This window comes from Carassius gibelio, chromosome A18, assembly GCF_023724105.1.
Source record: "Carassius gibelio isolate Cgi1373 ecotype wild population from Czech Republic chromosome A18, carGib1.2-hapl.c, whole genome shotgun sequence".
Taxonomy (NCBI): Eukaryota; Metazoa; Chordata; class Actinopteri; order Cypriniformes; family Cyprinidae; genus Carassius; species Carassius gibelio.
The window spans coordinates 6,163,750-6,183,489 of record NC_068388.1 but is presented as its reverse complement, the minus strand read 5'-3'; the positions used below and the strand labels follow the sequence as shown (position 1 = coordinate 6,183,489).

Genomic DNA, 19,740 nt, shown 5'->3' with positions numbered 1-19,740 from the left:
TCTTCAAATGTAACACCAAACTATGTTGACAACCAATACATGAAAAATTACTGAAACTGAACATTACCTTTAGCTGGCCAAAAACAATACTTCCGACGACGCTTAATTTTTCTTAATCCATTCCCCATGATCCTGTATGTTGTTTGGTGATTACATGAATGAAGCTTTCCTACGCATCAATAGATACATTTTTCGATCTCAACTGGGTTAGAATCAGAGTTCCTTCAACAGCCTCCTCTCCAATCTCTGACAAGCAACCGCTACTTTCTTTCCCAGAGTCACGGTGAAACGTCTCATTTCTGGCATGTTGAAGCTCATTAAAGTGAGAACCGTTGGATCACCTACCGGAGGCAGTGTGGTGGAGAAGAGCTTTCCTGAGGCCAGAGCCCAGACAATCCATCACTGTCCATCAGCGAGACTTTACAACACAGAGAAAATGAGTTAAAGACACTGAATGAAGTGCAGGGAAGAATCCAGGGGTTCCACAAAAGGGCTGACTAGAAAGAAGAGGAAGAAAATGAAGCCCGGCTTCCTGTAGATGTAGAATGGACAAAAATATCCACTGTATCACCACTTCCTCTCTCATTCCCTCTTGTGCTCACCTCTAAAAAGCAGTCCCGTTAACAAAACAATCTCCAAACGTCTTCCTAATGAAAGATGAAAGATTTTGGCAGAAATCTTTTTACTTAAAAGAAAAAGGATCCTAATATCCTGTTAAGATTCCAAGTTTTTCAATGATTCTTCATTAATTGACGTTAATTGGAGAAATATACATGTTGTTTGGTCTATGTTGCCATTCGAGGATAATGTCTCCAAGAAAGAGCCTGTTCTAGGCTTGATGCTTGAACTACAAAATTGCCCCATCCCTCCAGCCCAAGTGGGGAAACTCCAGACAAATATCAGGAAATTGCAGTCATCTACAAGTGTTTGTTAAGAAGCTGAGTTGATCAAGAGGAAAGGGGCATGGGTAGGACTGCCCTGGGCGGAGGCACGGGTTATGTAAAGCTCCATAACTATCACTAATTCTCATAGGTAAACAGAGCAGAGATCTGAACTGGGTGAGACTTGAGTCAAGGGTGAAATCAATAATCTAGGGTCTTGACATTTGTATAGTCAAGAAGACAAATGAAAGGAAGGAAATTACAGAGAGCTAGATTTTAAAATCCTACACCCTTTAGAGTCACTGTTCCTGGTTTTTCAACACCAGGCGTAGATCTTTTTAATCCAACTACCTACTGAATGATATGACTAACACAAGACCTTGCAACACCCCTGTCTTCTGGGCATTGTGTGTTTCATAATAGGCAAGATAGGAACTCACCGTCCCGTCATCAGACCCTAAATAGGAATTTTCCCTCTCTGACAGGAAGTGCGTCACTACAGGACCATCCCATGCATGTAAACAAACTCTTAACCCCATCCCCTCCCCTGAATGTTATTTAAAAATGTGTTTTTGTTAAAACGTCACTTTTTGGGTGATTTTGTTCAGGTGAATGCTCAGCAAATGATCTTAAATGAACTATTAAATTATTTATCTTATACACTACAGTTCAAAAGAGCTAAATTAGCTATAAATTACCAAGCACTTTTAAAAGATGAGAGAATCCAGGTTAGTTTTAACTACTTCACAAAGTAAAACTTGATATGCAACATTTAAAGAAACAAATATATAAATTACAGTAACATATAAGCAGTCCTGATTTCCGATTTTGAAATAACTTCATAAATGCCCATTAGGTTCTGGACACAATGTTAAGAGGTTGCAAAACCCTTTTGGTATTATACTGCCACCTGCTGGGTGTTTCTACATGTACTGTATGTTTTACTGAGACAAACTGAAAAGATCTGTAGAGTAAACATACATATTAAACAATCATAATGATTAGGTATTAATGCAAATTCCTTGCAGATATGACTATTTATTTTAGACTAGATTTCAGTGTTATAGATGAAATTATGTCTAATTTCATGTGGCTGGCCTACAGTGTCCTGTCCTCAAATATTTACTAGAGGATAAAGGAAGGTGTGTATCCATGAGATATATATAGCCCCTCTCTCTCTCACACATCACAAACTAAAACCCTGCTATTGCAGTATACACCAATCACAACCAAATAAAGTCTGATAAGCTCTTATGATGATATTATGACAACAGGTCTGGCTCACCTGACTATGACTCTGAACTTCTAAAACATTGACTTCAGTGTAACTGAGGAAGCATGAGATTCAGTGAAGCACGACAGAACATTAATAGTTAACTTTAACAACAGCACACATTTGTGTTAGTGGCCACTCCAAAAACATAGTTATTTTAAGCCCAAAACTTTGAAGAGGAAAGCATTTCTATTTAGTTTCTAACTAGCATTTTTTTTCTTCAGGAAATAGCTCCCAAGGGTCCCTGTTCTTTTTTCTGTTTATGTAATATGTCTATTGTTAAAATGAGCGGAATATGAAAGCAGCTCAATAATTTCTTAAGCTACTGAGAGAAAGCTAAGCCATGATTGGTATTTTCAAATGCAAGCAGACACACTTGTTCATAAAAAGTACACACTTTCCTTGCTTCTGATTTTATTAATAAACAGAGAACTCGAGAAAAAAATTATTTTGTTTTCCTGCCAGTGTTTTTCCCCTATCTTTCTTTATTTAGCTCTTCCTCTCAGTATTGCTTCAATAATTGTCGTATTATATATTTATAATTATTGTTTATAAATTTAATGAGAGTGATTCAGAGAGTAAGAAATACTTTTGATCTTATAATCTTGATTTATTGATTTTCCTTTTTTTTATCTCTCTTGTTGAAGATTAAACTAAACACTGTCATAGAATATAATTTACAACAGCTATGGAATGTTTGACACCACAGGCATCAGAAATGGATTAAAATTAGGGATAACTATAATATATAAGGATAACTATTAGGGAAAAAGTTTTCATGTTGCGATTAATTGTTAATGCTTTCTCACAGTATACAGTATTATAACAATGTTGGAATTTGGTTTTTAAAAACTGGTCTTAATACAGTATAAAATGTTTAATAAGTTTTTTCTTATAACAAAAATAACGATGCAATAAAGCAATACAGAAAAAAACATATAAAGTTAAAAGTTTTACACAGATTAAAGTGCAAAAGAATTATAAGGACTAATAGGTATCACTTTAACCAGTGGCGGTTTCTCCATTAGGGCGATTGGGCGACACATCACCAAAGGAAAGGGAGGGATTTTTTTTTTCCTTTTACATTCTAGCTTTCACTATTCAAGACTGTTTGTGCTGCCTCTAAATAGTCCAATTTAGGCTAGCCCTAGCATGCTTTCGTCATCGTGCGTAACCTTAACTTTTGCAACGACTGGTGGGAACAGTGACATCCAATAATATTTAAAAACTATTTAGAATTTTAACAATAAGAAATAAATGAAAAACCACTTTTAGTATCCTTATTAAATGTGAAAAAAAAAAAAAAAAAACACTGAAAGATGGGGACAGCTATGCCTTTGTCAGTTGAACTTGATCGACATCACGGCGAACGTTATGTTAGCGCAGATTAATTCTATCGTGTCATTGAAAGAAATACCATTCATTTGTCGCAGAAATAAGGATAAATTGCCAATTAAAGAATTTAAACATCAAACAAGTATCTACAAACGGCGGGAAGTCATATAAACGAGGATTTTCAAGGATGTGGTATGAGCGGAGAAAAATGCTAACGTTACCAGGCTGTGAAGTAGCTGACATTATTCTGCTAATTTACCGCTGCATTTTGTCCAATCTCGAGAGAGTGACGGACAACGGCTGCATTTTCTGCAGTTTAGCGCCATCTGCTGTCAGAGAGTGAATGTGCTTTCATTCAGCGTATCTCTCACTGGCGTCTCCCCATGTGCTTCTCATGCGTTCTTGTTTACGTCAGAGCGCGTCTTTTAAGCAGCATACAGCTGTGTTGTGCATTTTTACAAGTTGGTGGAAAAAGTATTCTTAAAATGCATACAAAATTCGGCATAATTTGTAATATATATTCACTGTATTTAGAACTGCCCACAATGAAAATATCGTGCATATTCATTAACATGATAGATCACATTACCATATACATGTCTAATTAAAGATAAATCTGCACAAAATACAACAACACAGCATTCAAAATCTCCGGGAGCCTGATTTTGAGGAGATGTGAGATTGTTGAATGTTTATATAAATAGAACGCATATTAAATGCAAGTAAAGTGTCTGCTTTAATGTTTCAAATAATTTTTGTGAAAATAAAATGTAAAAATATTGGTGACAATGTTGCATGGTCATACAGGGTAACAGATATATTCATGTAAAAATTGATAAAAATGCTAAATCTGACTCATACTTATTAAAATATATGCAAGAAAAAGAGATCATAGTATTTTTATTTTTTTAATGATTTAAAACGTCTAGCTGACAAACAGGTAAGACACTGGTTTGAAGGATAGTGGATTGGTAAGATCTTTTTCTGCAGCATCTTTAATAAGACAGTAACAAGGACTGGCCTTAAGGATAAATATTGTATTATAGAGAAAATAAATCACGTTGATTTTTTTAAAACTCTTTGCTCAACTTAAACAACACAACAAATTAAACCTTAAAACCAAATACAGATGGAAAATTATCTGAAGAACTGCAATCTTTTGCTGTCATTGAAAGGCAAAATCTGCCTTTCATTTACCCAGTCACAGACACACTGGAGTCTATGGCACCGATTGACTTTTTTAACATCAGTGGCTGTGCTGTGCCAGGCAGAGTAGTATTGACACTATAGGCTGTTATTACGAAACACAGACTGACTAAATAAACCTGAAATATCTAATAGACTGGAAAGTATAACAGCAGTACACCTGCACATTAGTTATCCTAAAGCTACGGAATTATGAAGGCTGGCTCATAGTCAGAGATGAGACATGGCACTATTGCAAACACTGTAACACAACCAGTTGGGACTTGTTCACACTCATATCCTGAACTTTCAGTACAAACAGAGCTATCTTCTATGGTAGATAATGGAGTCTGGCATGGATTCCAATGCATTTTCCACATTTTGTCAAATCTCTTGTGTGCTGTCAGAGATTAAGGCAACCCACGATGATGAACTTGAGCATGAAAAGATTGGAAGCATGAAGAGCTGGTTTTATATTAAAACTGAGAAATAAAAAGATCCATCGAAAGTAGATGTTACAAAAAAAAATTTGGCCATGTTGCGAAATAAATATTTCATCAAAGGCTTTTCATAATGGCTTTCATTTTGATCTAGCACTTCACTCCAAAATTCATTCCAAAAGGACCTCCTTCATAACTTCACGGTGTTGTTTACTTATCGTATGCTAGACCTTTATGTTTATCAGAATGTCAAATATATTTATAAAATATGAATGCAATAAATCAAATATGAAAATATTTTGTAGGTAATACCATGGTCTCAAGGTCTGATAGAGATGACGATAGGCTACATCATATCGTGGAGGCGATACAATGTGTCAATCGTTAATAATAACTACAATATGTAATAAAAAAATAAATAAAAAATGGTCGCAGCTTTTAGTGGGAGTAATTTAATTACTCATATCATGGCATAGAATTTTGGTTATATAGCCCACATTAGAAACTTTTAAAAATCATTTCAAGTATGGTGTGAACTGTCGCTGTCACATGTTGCCATTTCTTACATTTACAGGCGGACCGAAATATTTCAACAAATGACCATTCAATGTGTTCTTTAAGTTGCGTAGAGAACACTCAAAGGCCTGACAGCGTAACTGTTTCACTGGAACAAATGCTTCCAGTGTTTTGGACGTTTGGCACGAGGAGGATAAGCCCATAAGCCGACTATCCGCGCTCACCTGACCGCTTCACTCACCTGCGGATTCCGGGCATTTCTTCACCGGGAAGCCTGCTCTCCGCTTCGGCTTTGTCTTCCTCCGGATAGCGTTTCTCCTCAGTTCACTCATGTTTTTGTTACCTCATTACAACATTTAAAAGACCTTTAAATAACGGTTGTTTTACGTCCACGCAGCATCTCGGTCCATGTCTTAACAAGCGTCTGCAACCGTAAAAATAACCCTGCAGAGTTATGCAAAAGTAAAGCGAAATGCTTCGTTTAGTATTTTCTTCAGATTCCCGGGCTCTTACAGTAGTACACTGTTCTGAGCAAGTCACCATCCCAAGAGCTCTGATAGCAAGATTGGCCCAGTCCTGTCATTTCCTCTGTGCTCTGACCGCCTACTGTATATTTTGACTCGCCGACCTCTTTGATTCATCTCAGTGAGTCGAATCGTTTGAATCAGTTTACCTAAACACTGCTTAGCCAGTGAAATTGGAGAACCGGTGTTATGGCGAATTTTGACTCTTTGCCTGGGGATTATCTGCACCGAAGAACTGTAACTGTAAAATAATAATAATAATAATTAATAAAACGATCAAAGTTTATGAAATAAAAATAAAAAAAAATATAAATGAATACATTATTAAGTTCAGTAGGGTTAGGCATTCATTTTTGACCTCCTACTTTATTTTGACTTGAAATCACTTAGTGATCCAATTTACTGCTGCATAATTTAATCTTGGGTTACTGTATCTGCATTAAACAACTGTATAGTAACTACAAAAGAATAAAAAAAAAAAAAAACATATGACCTCATTGAGTTATCTGAACACCGCTTAGCCAATCAAATTAGAGGATCGGAACTACCACTTGAATAACGTTGATTGGGACCAATACAAATTAAAAGATCAAACTATATATATATATATATATATATATATATATATATATATATATATATATATATATATGTATAATAATGACAAAATTACAATGTCTTAATTATTTGTTTATTTTTTCCTTACTAGACGTTGATATAAGGTGCAAAGACAAATGTAAGCTATGACGCGCTACTACATTGTGCACACAAAACCTTTTACACACATCGTCAAATAATGTTAATCGTCAAATAATCAGGACAGGACTATATAAAACTAATATTGTTTTTTAATTTTACTTAAAAGAAAAGTATGTGGCTCATGACTGTAGCTGTACACATTAAAAATCCTGCAGCAAGATCATACTTTCACCAGTACACACCATCTGACATTGATGGTGTTACTCAGTAAATTACACTTAAGATGCAACAAATCTACCACAATGTGTAGTTAATAACACTGAAACTCATTGGAAATACTCAATAAGAAATGGGTACAGTCTAAAACGCCAAATGAATGGGTTCTACTGAACAGAAACTGAGAACTGGGAGCTAAGAGAGATTGTGAATAAAACCATTGTTGCCATATATCCTTCTTTGCATGTCATTAAACAGACTATCTTTGTTCTCGTTCCACAATAGATACAGTTATGCTTTGAGAAGCGTCTGATAGATTCTTCATCTAACTCCATCAATAACCTTTCAGTCAATCAGCAAGACTGAAAATGTGTTTTTGTGGTTTGCTGCTGTATACAAACAATGACATCTGATATTTATCCATGTCCTGCTGGTACAAATCATGGTGCAGTTGGAGGACAGATGTCCAAATTACATTAAAATGATCCTGTGCCTTTTTTTTAAATGCATAGATAAATGTGTTTGTGCTATATATAGGGTAAAGGTTGGATATAACTTAAAGATAAAAGAAAATAAAAGAGAGAAGGAGATATGTAAAGAGGTTCTAGTGAATATGGGATACAGTAAATAGGGCTTGTATGCTGTCTTTGGAGCAGAACTGAGAATAATAAACCCACTTCATGTTCAAATTTAGCAGTGCACTTGGATCAAGCCTCACTCAAGCTATAACTCTATTCCCTCAAAAAAATAGGCCCTGAACTAGGCCTATATGTCCACTCAATCCTGAAAGACTTATCTGACATCAATTCGGCAATAAAAAAAGATAATTCAGGTATAAAATATAATCTTTATGCATTGCAATAAACTGTTAAAAAAATGACAAAAGAAACAAATTCCATGTGCAAAGACGTTAAAGAAGCTAAGATTAGCTAAACTCAATCACATCAGGAGCTTGAAGGTCAAAATCAAAGTCACACAAATATCTCACTGATGTTGTTTCTACTTGATGAAAATTATGTGTACATGTTTCTCAATAATCCAGTCACCTCTCTTCAACTCTGCAAACACATCTTTCTTTCATGTCACACTTTTTTTGTGCGTCAAAGATATTAATTCTGACTGATAAAAAGTCTCCTTGCACCATAATATTACTCCTGGGTTGATGTAATTAAAACATTAATTGATATAATTAAAATAAAAGTGTATTTCTAAGAAAAGCTGCATTCATATTCAAAATCATATTCATAGTAAAACAGTCAGACACAAAACACATATTCTTAAATAAACAAAAACACAAATAAATAAAGCAATAAATAGTGAAATAAATAGGTATAAATCAGTCCATTTCTGTTTGATCTCATCTCACTCGAGATGATAATTAATACTTACAATATGCATCACTAAATAATTCATCCAATTTCGGTGACTGTGCGGGCTCCTCTGGAGCATCTGATTGGCTGGAGGTCATGATTGACTGATATGCTCCACCCCCTTCATCTGTGTCTGTGAGGAGTCCAACGATAAGAGGCTAAGGGCCAAAAAAATGAGAATGATGGGCCAGACAGTTGAAAGGATCGCATGGAAGTCTGGTGTTGGCCGCAGTCATCAGGTCCTCTTGAAGAGCTAACAACACATTAGGACTACAAAGACACAAGCGACACAGGCAGAAGGGAGAGAAAACAGAAACAGTGGCGATGAGTAGGTGTAAAGTGAAATCGCCACATCCTGTTTCCTATTAAACTGGCGCAACGGTGATATAGAAAAAAAGCACAATTCACTGATACAGACACGAACATTAACTCCCTTTTGACAGACACACAGGGGCACATTCTAAAGAAAGTAGCTTTTAAGAGGCAAAGTAGTATGGGACGAAAAGAGCGTTGTCTAAATTCGACAACTAAGGATGAGAGGGTGATGAAAGGATGCTGGGCATCTCAGTGTTATTTTTGTATACTTCAAGAGGCTTTATTTAAATACGTGAAAAACCTTAAAGACACACTTTTGACTGGTAGTGTATATCAATTGTATTGGAAAAGTGTGAGGAAGTGGGTGCTGCTGTTCACATTATTATTTGTGAATGCGTGAGCCTACGTGACATTTTTTTTTTTTTTAGAAAGAGAGTGAGAGAGAAAACAGTAGCGTGCGAGTTTCTCTAAAGGACGGGTTACCTGTGGCCCGTGGATGCCCTCCCACGCCTCAGTTGTGGGGAGGTTGGCGGTACTGAGCCAGCAGGCTGCTGACAATCTAAGAGAGACTGATAAATTAGACATATACAGAGGTGTGACAATCAGGGTTAGTGACACAAACACAGACAGAGATGGGCACAGAGATGCGAAGTGAACGAAGCTGGAAATGGCTGCAATGCTCTAACGTTTGGGCGTGATTCTGTGTGTTAATCTAAAGCAGAATCACATGCAAAATGAACAGATAGCGCATATAGAATGAGAAAAATTATTACAAATAATCAGCTGCCTATATTCATGTGCATTCATGAGGCATGGTAGGTATAGATGGAAAGAAAAGCAAGGTGGTATCACCTTCAGTTTGTTAAACAGAGATACACTACTTCTCAAAAGTTTGGGGCAGTAAAATTGAGTTCTTATGTTCACCAATGCTGCATTTATTTGATCAAACAATGCAGTAATATTGTGAAATATTACTACAGTTTAAAATTACTGTATTCTATTTCAAATATTTTAAGATAAAATGTATTCCTTATATTTTCTCCGGTCATCAGTGCCACATGATCCTTCAGGAATCGTTCTAAAATGCTGATTTGGTGCTCTAAAAACATTAATTATTATTATTGCTGAAAACAGTTGTGCTGCTTAATATTTCCACGGAAAGTGTCATACTTTTTACCCAAGATTTTCTGATGAAAAAAAGCAGCGTTTATTCGAAACAGAAATATTTTGTGACATAATAAATGTCCTTAATTTCATTTAGATCAATTTAATATATCCTAAAAGTATTAATCTCTTAAAAATAAATAAAATAAAATCTCTGATCTCAAACTTTTAAAAAAGTAGTGTATGCAGGTGCAAATGACAAACTGCGTTGCTGCTTTGTTAATGGGAGCTTGCAAATACACATGCGTTTACACATTTAACAAGTCAAAAAGTCATATTTAAAACATTATATTTGATGTTGTCTAGCTAAGAGCACATATACACATTTGGAGCAATCTATGGAAATTTGTAATAACAAGATTTTTTTTTTTTCCATTACAATTTGAGTAGTTTTTAGGATGATGTGAGGGTGTTTGTCAGGGTGTTGCTATGCACTTATTTTATGTGCTTTTTAAGATGTGGCTCTACAGTTTCTGCGTGTACTGGGTTAGTTGTTTGTAGAAATGTATTATGACATAACCATGTTCATAGTGCAAACAATTATAGCTATCTACAGCTCCAGAGTCATAAATGTAATTTAATAAAATTTTTATCAGAAGGAAACTACTGCTCTGTGGTTGGTATATGTCTTTGTCACCTTGGGCAAAACAGCATTTAACAAATCCAGTAATGAGCAAAGGATGTGAAATGTGGAAACACTGACTCCTGCAGGCAGATGGAAGCATCCATTGCTCATTAAAAGGAAAAATAAAGATTGTTTTTATGATACAATATACTGACAGTTGAAAACTGTTTAAAAAAAAAAAAAAACCTATAGAAGTGTCACACCTCAGGAATGTGATGCATTTACATTATGTCACATTACGATAGTTGAAAATTATGACTGTTGTAATTAGAACAATTATTAAAACAAATTGTTAAACCTTCGTAAATTTAGTGGGAATAAAATGGTCAAGTGGCACTGCATTCTATAATGTTGGGTCTTCGTGACACCGGTGAAGTGGATCAGACTGGTTTCCATTACACTAAAGTAAAATTCCAAACAACATCATACATAATATATATAACATGTCTTTAAGCAAGGCACAGGAATCAGCAATATTACACTGAAATCTCAGATCACTCCTAGAAAAAAAAAAATAAAGAAAAATATAATAATCCAGAGACTTGTCTATACATGTAAATGTAACAGCTATGAACTTAATCTCTGTGAGCCTTGCATGAGCAATGCTAACACAATGTTCTGAACAATCTTTAACTGCTGACCTTGTCAAATGCTTTTTCGCCCAAAGGTTCTTAAAGGTGAAGGTCTTTCTACAAAACGAGTGCCGTTTTTTAATACATACTGTACACATTATACTTGCAGTATAATATATACACTTTATATACAAATGTGTAAAAAATGACTTGAGACACATTAAAAGCTGTCATCTGTTAATGTAATTTTTTGTGTGTGTGTGAAAATTTCCTGTTATATTATTTTATTTATTTTTCTTTTCTTTAGTCTTAGTCAAGAATACATTTTTTGCCATTCTCCTTGATATTTTAGCAAATATTTACATTCTGATTAAGAAATATATGTAAATAAAAAGTAGCATTTCTTAATTGCTGTTTGAGTTGAACAAAACAATATATTTTAGTTAAATTAAATAAATCCTATAATATAAATCCTTAATCTGAAATTAAAGTGAACTCTTCTTGTCCAATAGTTTACTCAAATAAATAAATAAATAAAAGTTATCATAATGGCAAAGTCTTTTCAGGAACTCTTCCTGACAACTCATTGCATAACTTTATATTATGCTCTTTTATGTTTGTCAGCAAGGGACAATCTTACATTTTCAAACAGTTACCACTATTTTGTATAAAAACCAAAAAACTGATAATTAAAAAAATGAAACAAAAATATATTACAGAAAAATACATTATATATAATAATATATAAATATTAACATGTAATGATCAAAGGGCTTAAAACTCTCAACCCTGTTACCCACTGTATATTAACCCTAATAAAATGCATTAAAAGTCATACATTTAATTTGAAATGGAACAAGACAACTGATTAAAACTTAAAACACATTATATGCCTAAAAGAATGTTTAAAACATCCAGAAATTGACATTAAAAATTTCCTTATCAAACTAAACAGGCACCCATTCCATAGAATGACTCATGATATAATGAATGGCACTTTGATGTGGCTCTGTACTCTAGAGCTTATTGAAATGCAGTAGCTGGGCAGCAGGCACCATGTGCAAGAACACGTCTCTGCATTTGCATATGACAGATCCTGCACTGCCATATGCTGTGTCCAGGAATAGCTCTGCTCTATACAGAGTGCATTGAGTTCAACTGAGCATTTAACTGTTAGCTAGCAAAGCAGTTTGCATTTATCTTATAATAAAATAAGTTTAATGTAATAATTATACATAAGCTGCTACTCATGATTTCAATATTTAGCACTTTATCACAAGTCATAAGGCTTGATGACTACATAAAGGCCAAAGTAATTGCCAGTGGATGGCGCTGTAGTTATGGCAGACGTGCTATTAGCCAATGCAAAAAGAACTGAAACTCCATCACACAAACTAACTGCTTTGCATGCAGTACGTAGCACCCATTTCATCAAGCTATAAAATGGAAGCGAACATGCAGGAATTATATTCGAATAGAAACATGCACCAATCAATACCTGTTCTGCTTTACAGAGTAATTCTTCCAGTATGATCCAAATACATGTCCTTACTGATGCAGATTCACAACAATTGTGCTTGCCAAAAAACAGCTTTCTTACCCAGGCCGCAAAAAATGACATCAAGCATAATGCAATTTTTTTTATTATTATTTAAACATATTTTTATATCCAGACAATATTTTAATAATCTACGATCTCATAAAGCCAATAATTAAAAGTTTGGAATGATTACTATTTTTTATGATTCTAAAAGAAGTCATTCTAGAAGAATGAAGAAAACATTCTAATATGCTGATTTGGTGCTTAGGAAACATTTCTTAATGTTATCAGTGTTAAAAAACTGCTGATTAATATTTTTTGTGAACCCTGTCATATTTTTTTTTTTCAGGATTCTTTGATGAATATAAAGTTTGAAAGAATAGTATTTATTTGAATTTTGTTTTGTAACATTATAAATGTAATGCATCCTTGCTGAATAAAAGTATTCCATCCTTTTTAAATCTTACCTCAAACTTTTGAATGGTAGTGTACCATGTTGTAGTGTTTCCACAAAAATGTTAAGCAGCAGCACAACATTGATAATAATGAGAATTGTTTCTTGGGCAGCAAATCAGCACATCAGAATGATTACTGAAGGATCACGTGACACTGAAGACTGGAGAAATGATGCTGATAATTCAGTTCTGCCATCACAGGAATACATTATATTTTAAAATGTATTAAAATAGAGAGTTATTTTAAATTGTACTAGTTTTTCACCACATTACTGATATTGCTGTATTTTTGAACAAAGAAAATGCAGCCTTGGTGGGCATAAGAGAATTGTTTCAAAAACATTAAAAAAAAAATCTTGATTACATTTTGACCAATAGTGTCTTTCTAGAGCTGGGAAAACATAATTCTGTTCAGAATAATATCAGTAAAAAAATCTCTAAATCTACCCCTGAGTTGAATCATATGCTCCAAGCAGTCATAGAATGGAAACCAGTCTGTCCTTAAACCATGTCACCTACTGAGGGTCACCACTAGGGATTCTGGGAGTCCCAGACTGGATTAGAGAAGTTCTTGAAGCAGCTGAAGGTGTGAATTGAGTCACATTGGAGCGCAGACGATATCTCACGGAAAGTGGCAACGGTTGCCGAGTGCCCAGGACAGGAGAACGGTAGGGGGAAGTAGGAGCAGATCTGGGAACGTGAGCATCAGAGTCTCCACTACGACAAAGCTCAATACTTAGCATCTCGGGGTCTAAAACTAAAGTTTGAGTGCCCAGTTTCCACTGAGACTGGCCACGGAAAAACGGCTGGTCTGACGAGGTCCAGGAGGAGGAGGATGGACCAGGGACATCCAGTGAAGGAGAGCTACTGGCTGATGCAACCATATTGTTTTGGAACAGACAGAAAGGGGGTTTTGAAACCGATGCAGTGGGGCTAGGGGGAGCAGTGAGTGCAGTTCGATGACTTACTTTTTGAGGGCTGCTCTTAATTTTTGTCACTTTCCCTCCACGGCCACAGTACGACTGCTCATGGTCAAACTCCAGGTCCTCCAGGCGCTGGGTGAGGGCCAGTTTCTGCTGAATGGCCATTCGTAGTAGAGAGTTCAGAGTCTTCTTCTCATCTTCTGCGGCAGCCAGCTGCCTCTGCATCTCATCCAGCTGAGTTACGTACTCATCACATCTAGACAAAGAGTGGGAGAGAACCTCACCACTAAGTTATTAAAGAAAACCACAACATTTTTTACTACCATAATGTATTTCAGTGTGAAAAAGAATATTCAGCTTTAAAAAATATGGCGAAGAACTTGATTTTGTCCATCTGAAGTATATTGGATTCTTGAACAAATGGCTCTAAAACATCAGTTCAATTCAGTCAAAAATTCACTGTGTAGTAAGATACATATTATACATTTTTTAGTAGTAGTTTAAAAAAATTATATTGTAATTAATTAAGAATCATTGTATTAAATTAAATAATTGTATTGCATTTATGCCACATTTAAAAATACATTTAGTCAATAAAATCAATAAAACACGTTTTGAGACAATTTAAAAAATGTTAAACTTTTAAATAATCTTAGTCGCATCCCAGCTAACAAAAATATGTTCTTAAGAAAGTTCTGCTGAAGTTTCATTGTTATGAAAACATTATTTCTGAATGTTGTCTGAACATTAGAAATGTTCAGTTTTAAACGAATCAGTTATACAAATGTTATAACAAGAGAACATGTAAACATTACGGGAATGTTATTTTTGAAAGTACTTATTTTGAAACAAGTAGTAACATTGAAAAAATGGGAACAGTCGCATTCAGTGTAGACATGGTGTAAAAGTACTAAAAGGATCGTTATTGGAATCATTAAGGAGACAGAATCGTTTATAGGATTTAGAATCTGAACTAATTTCCATCCCTACCTGTAACAATAACTAAATGGCTCTTTAGCTATTAAATAACACTATTCTGACCTAGGTGATATCAGCTGAACAGTAAATAGTTTAGATTTAGTGGTGGAGCAAGCAGTTACATTTTGATGAAAGATTACGCTTATAAAACATTTTTGATGAATCATGAACGTGTATTAAAAAAACAAACTATTCCAATTTGGATGTCCTCAATAACATTAAATCAGATAAGGGCTGATAAACGCACCTTGTGGCAAACATTGCCCTCAGTGAAGAAAAGGTGGCTGCATCTTCTTTGAGGGCCTTTAGTTCATTTCTAAGCTTCATCATTGTCTCCGTCACCATGGACTTCTCATTTTCATATTTACTCTTCAGGTTTGCAAGGGCCCCCTCGGCAGTCTAGAAACACATTTTAGAACATACCAAGCTCTGTTATATATGCTTTTATTTGAGACCAAACACAACATAAGACATAAACGTGGCCTTCTTACCTGTTTGTTAGCTTTCAGGACAAGACGCAATGTAGCAATCTGCTCTCTTTTGGTGCTCAAGAGGGATTTGAGTTTCAGGATCTCCTCCATGCAGAGCTCTTTGTCCTTATCGAGGATGGGTGCCAACTCTCGTGCCGCAGCCCTCTGCTTGGACAGCTGGAGCGAGCGGTCCACGGCTTTCTGCAGGTGCTTGATCTGGTCACGGATGATGGCGTTGAGGTTATAGATGTTCATGGGTTCGCGACGGAGATCACCTGTTTCTGGCACTGGGGAGGGAGAGAGAGATGAACCATTGATTGGTGAACCAAACGGGGTTTTGTTGGGACTTCCTCCTTCCCCTTTAGTTCCTTCTCCAAGGGGTTCCTTTGATGGAGAGTCTTGAGGACTCTTGGACACATCTGAGGAGTTAACAGCAGCGATCCGGCGAGCTAAACGTGGAGAAAGCAAGGCTCTTGGGTCTTCAGGGCCTTTGAGACTGCCACTACGTGTGACCCGGCTCTGACGGTAGTAGTCCAGCATAACACGGTTAGGAGTTTCGTTGTTGCACAAGCAGACATGGTGGTAGAGTTGAGCGAGTTCCTCGCTAAACGTAACCAGCTCGTCCTGAGCTGTGTTCAGCATGCTGTTACTTTCGCCAGCCATGACAGAAGCACACCGGAGCTCCGCTTCCAGACCGAGAAGCCGCTCGCGACTCTCGCGCCAGGCTTTCTCCAACCGTTTCACTTGTTCTTCAAGAGCCTGGACCTTCCCTTCACCGTGGTTGCTCTCTTCTGATTGGTTCTCCACAGACTGGTTATATTTTTCCTTCAAAACCTTAAGCTCCGCCTTCAAGTCAATTACTTCAGTCACGGCAACTCTGTATTTGCACTCCAGAAGCTCCATTCCATTGATGTCTGCCTCATAATCGCAGCAACCGTTAATGGGCCCGACGCTCTTCTCGGACTCCTCTGTGTCAAACTCCTTGTCGCTGTAGAGACGCTTCATAGAGTTGAAGCGCTCCGTAAGCCGGTGAACACGCCTGTGCTGCTCAGTTAAAGCGCCCTGTGTGTGCTGCAGTTGAGTTTGAGTCTCCTGCAGGTTGGTAAGTAGAACCGCCTTCTCTCGCTCAACCTAGTGAACAAGATGATACACAGTTTGTTTCAATACTTTTGCTAGAAAACATGGAATATATTTAACTTGATGTGCTTATAAAACTTATAGACAGTTGTGACAGCTAGGTGTGTTAGCTTGCTCGTTACAAATTTAGCATAACTGCAGACCTGTCATTAAACTCAACTGCTGCTTAATTGCTTTCTGATCACTCATTGTATCAGAAAGGTCAGCCATCTAACACCTGAGGCTGAGATAGTGAAACGCTATCGATTTCTTACTGAAGATTTGCCAAAAAGGACAAAAGGAAATACAAACTTGATTCCAAAAAAGTTGGGACACTGTACAAATTGTGAATAAAAACAGAATGCAATGATGTGGAAGTTTCAAATTTCAAAATTCTATTCAGAATACAACACAGATGACATATCAAATGTTTAAACTGAGAAAATGTATAATTTTAAGGGGAACATAAGTTGATTTTAAATTTCATGGTATCAACGCATCTCAAAAAAGTTGGGACAAGGCCATGTTTACGACTGTGTGGCATCCCATCTTCTTTTTATAACAGTCTGCAAATGTCTGGGGACTGAGGAGACAAGTTGCTTAAGTTTAGGAATAGGAATGTTGTCCCATTCTTGTCTAACACAGGCTTCTAGTTGCTCAGCTGTCTTAGGTCTTCTTTGTCGTATCTTCCTCGTTATGATGCGCCAAATGTTTTCTATGGGTCAAAGATCTGGACTGCAGGCTGGCCATTTCAGTACCCGGATCCTTCTTCTACACAGCCATGATGTTGTAATTGATGCAGTATGTGGTCTGGCATTGTCATGTTGGAAAATGCAAGGACATCCCTGAAAGAGACGACGCCTGGATGGGAGCATATGTTGTTCTAGTGGATATACCTTTCAGCATTGATGGTGCCTTTCCAGATGTGTAAGCTGCCCATGCCACACTCACTTATTCAACCCCATACCATCAGAGATGCAGGCTTCTGAACCGAGCGATGATAACAACTTGGGTTGTCCTTGTCCTCTTCAGTCTGGATGATATGGCATCCCAGTTTTCCAAAAAAGAAATTCAAATTTTGATTCGTCTGACCACAGAACAGTTTTCCACTTTGCCACAGTCCATTTTAAATGAGCCTTAGCCCAGAGAAAAAGCCTGCGCTTCTGGATCATGTTTAGATATGGCTTCTTTTTTGACCTACAGAGTTTTAGCCGGCAACGGGGAATAGCACAGTGGATTGTGTTCACCAACAATGTTTTCTGGAAGTATTCCTGGGCCCATGTTGTGATTTCCATTACAGTACCATTGCTGTATGTGATGCAGTGCCGTCTAAGGTCCCGAAGATCACGGGCATCTAGTATGGTTTTCCGGCCTTGACTCTTACGCACAGAGATTTTTCCAGATTCTCTGAATCTTTGGATGATATTATGCACTGTAGATGATGATAACTTCAAATAATAATAACTCTGAGAAACTTCTTTTCTGATATTGCTCCATTATTTCTCGCCGCAGCATTGGGGGAAATGGTGATCCTCTGCCCATCATGACTTCTGAGAGACACTGCCACTCTTGAGAAGCTCTTTTTATACCCAATCATGTTGCCAATTGACCTAATAAGTTGCAAATTGGTCCTCCAGCTGATCCTTATATGTACTTTTCCGGCCTCTTATTGCTACCTGTCCCAACTTTTTTGGAATGTGTAGCTCTACTGAAATCCAAAATGTGCCAATATTTGGCATGCCATTTCAAAATGTCTCACTTTCAACATTTCATAAGTTATCTATATTCTATTGTGAATAAAATACAAGTGAATGAGATCCGTAAATTATTCCATTCCTCTTTTCTTCACAATTTGTACAGTGTCCAAACTTTTTTGGAATTGGGTTTGGACATTTAAAAAGTAAACAATGGTGGATGGGGAAACACTTTTTTTCTGAATAAATGCCAGACAATTACAGTAGCTTGAAGGGTGAGGAAACAAGAAACAAATATTATGGCAACTACTTTGTGCAACTGGATGCTGAAATAGCAGTCTCTTGGCTATGTATTTAATGGCAATCTCACACAGCTAGAGAAAGCATTACTACAGCCACATTCCCCAGAGGAGTCCATTGGGTGCAAACATGTTATACAATACAGTTTATGAAATTTATGAAATTTATCTATTTGGATAAATGTATAAATTTATGTGTGGTTATATAGCTGTTTTTTATATCATATATGACTAAATGGCTATAGCGTTTTTAATGTATCATTACAGATATATATATATATATATAATTAATTACCTTAAAATGCAAATGAGAGATTTTAATAAATGATAATTAATAGTGTTACACCATGTACATAGGTTTAATCAATGTTGGTTACATTAAACAGGCAATCTTTGGTCTCATTAATCTAGTACTTGTTCCTGTTCAAATCAATTTGGCTTTAGGGCAAAGTTAATTTTTATATCTTTTTATTTGTATTAATTAAATCCTGTACTCTCTAGAGCACTGATTTTCCACTTCTGACTGAATTGTTTGCTTGTGGTTATTTCCAAATGTACAAACTTACTACACTTTTATAATGGCTATTGTTATATAACTAGACTGTCAGTTATATAACTAATATGCTGTATTTGGTAATAAGAAAGTTTCCATTAATGATTATGTTTTCATCTTCATCTTCAACTATAAAAGATGCAACCATAGGGACACAGCTCACAAATTCATTAACTAGCATTGTCATGGGAAATGCCCTTAACTGTTATCTCTCTCTTTTTTTTTTACATCTACCAATGAATCGACAATAACACCAAGCTACATTCACTGCAATTATTGTGTCATAATTATTTTGTCTGATTTGCTGTGTGATGCTCCTTTAAGCAGCTGATGCTCTCTATGTTTCCGTGTCTGCACTGGCAGATTTTCTATTCTTGTCCCATGCTGTCTTGCTGAATATGCCTGTGGTACAGTACATGCACATACAAATACATTACTGTGTCCTGCTTTTACAGAGACCGGCAAAATGCACTCACTCATAATGGTAATCAACATGACAGTAGCCTCTCAAAGGACAAAATAGACTATTGCACTTACAGAAATGGTCTTTCCTACACTCAAATTTACACTGCAAACTCTTTCTACCTAAAGTATTTT

The 19,740-nt window shown here is 36.2% G+C and overlaps 2 protein-coding genes across 7 annotated transcripts in view; both read right to left on the bottom strand.

Annotated features, from left to right (window-relative positions):
• LOC127934164 (FYVE, RhoGEF and PH domain-containing protein 4) overlaps positions 1-6,170 on the bottom strand; it is a 48,333-nt gene extending 42,163 nt beyond the window's left edge. Inside the window, exon 1 of one of the 3 annotated variants that reach the window (XM_052531354.1) lies at positions 5,872-6,170. In XM_052531354.1, the coding sequence (XP_052387314.1) occupies positions 5,872-5,962 (91 nt within the window). In that variant the 5' untranslated portion in view covers positions 5,963-6,170. Of the gene's footprint in view, positions 1-67; positions 826-5,871 lie in introns of those variants that run through there. The other 2 variants (XM_052531355.1, XM_052531356.1) reach the window with 2 other exon arrangements.
• A 661-nt stretch (positions 6,171-6,831) lies between these two features.
• The window catches only part of LOC127933857 (protein bicaudal D homolog 1-like), a 29,265-nt gene continuing 16,356 nt past the window's right edge, over positions 6,832-19,740 (bottom strand). The window contains exons 5-9 of one of the 4 annotated variants that reach the window (XM_052530882.1): positions 15,503-16,612; positions 15,259-15,410; positions 14,079-14,289; positions 9,238-9,323; positions 6,832-8,709 (exon numbers count right to left, since the gene is read on the bottom strand). In XM_052530882.1, the coding sequence (XP_052386842.1) occupies positions 8,598-8,709; positions 9,238-9,323; positions 14,079-14,289; positions 15,259-15,410; positions 15,503-16,612 (1,671 nt within the window). In that variant the 3' untranslated portion in view covers positions 6,832-8,597. Of the gene's footprint in view, positions 8,710-9,237; positions 14,290-15,258; positions 15,411-15,502; positions 16,613-19,740 lie in introns of all 4 variants that reach the window. The other 3 variants (XM_052530883.1, XM_052530884.1, XR_008147589.1) reach the window with 3 other exon arrangements.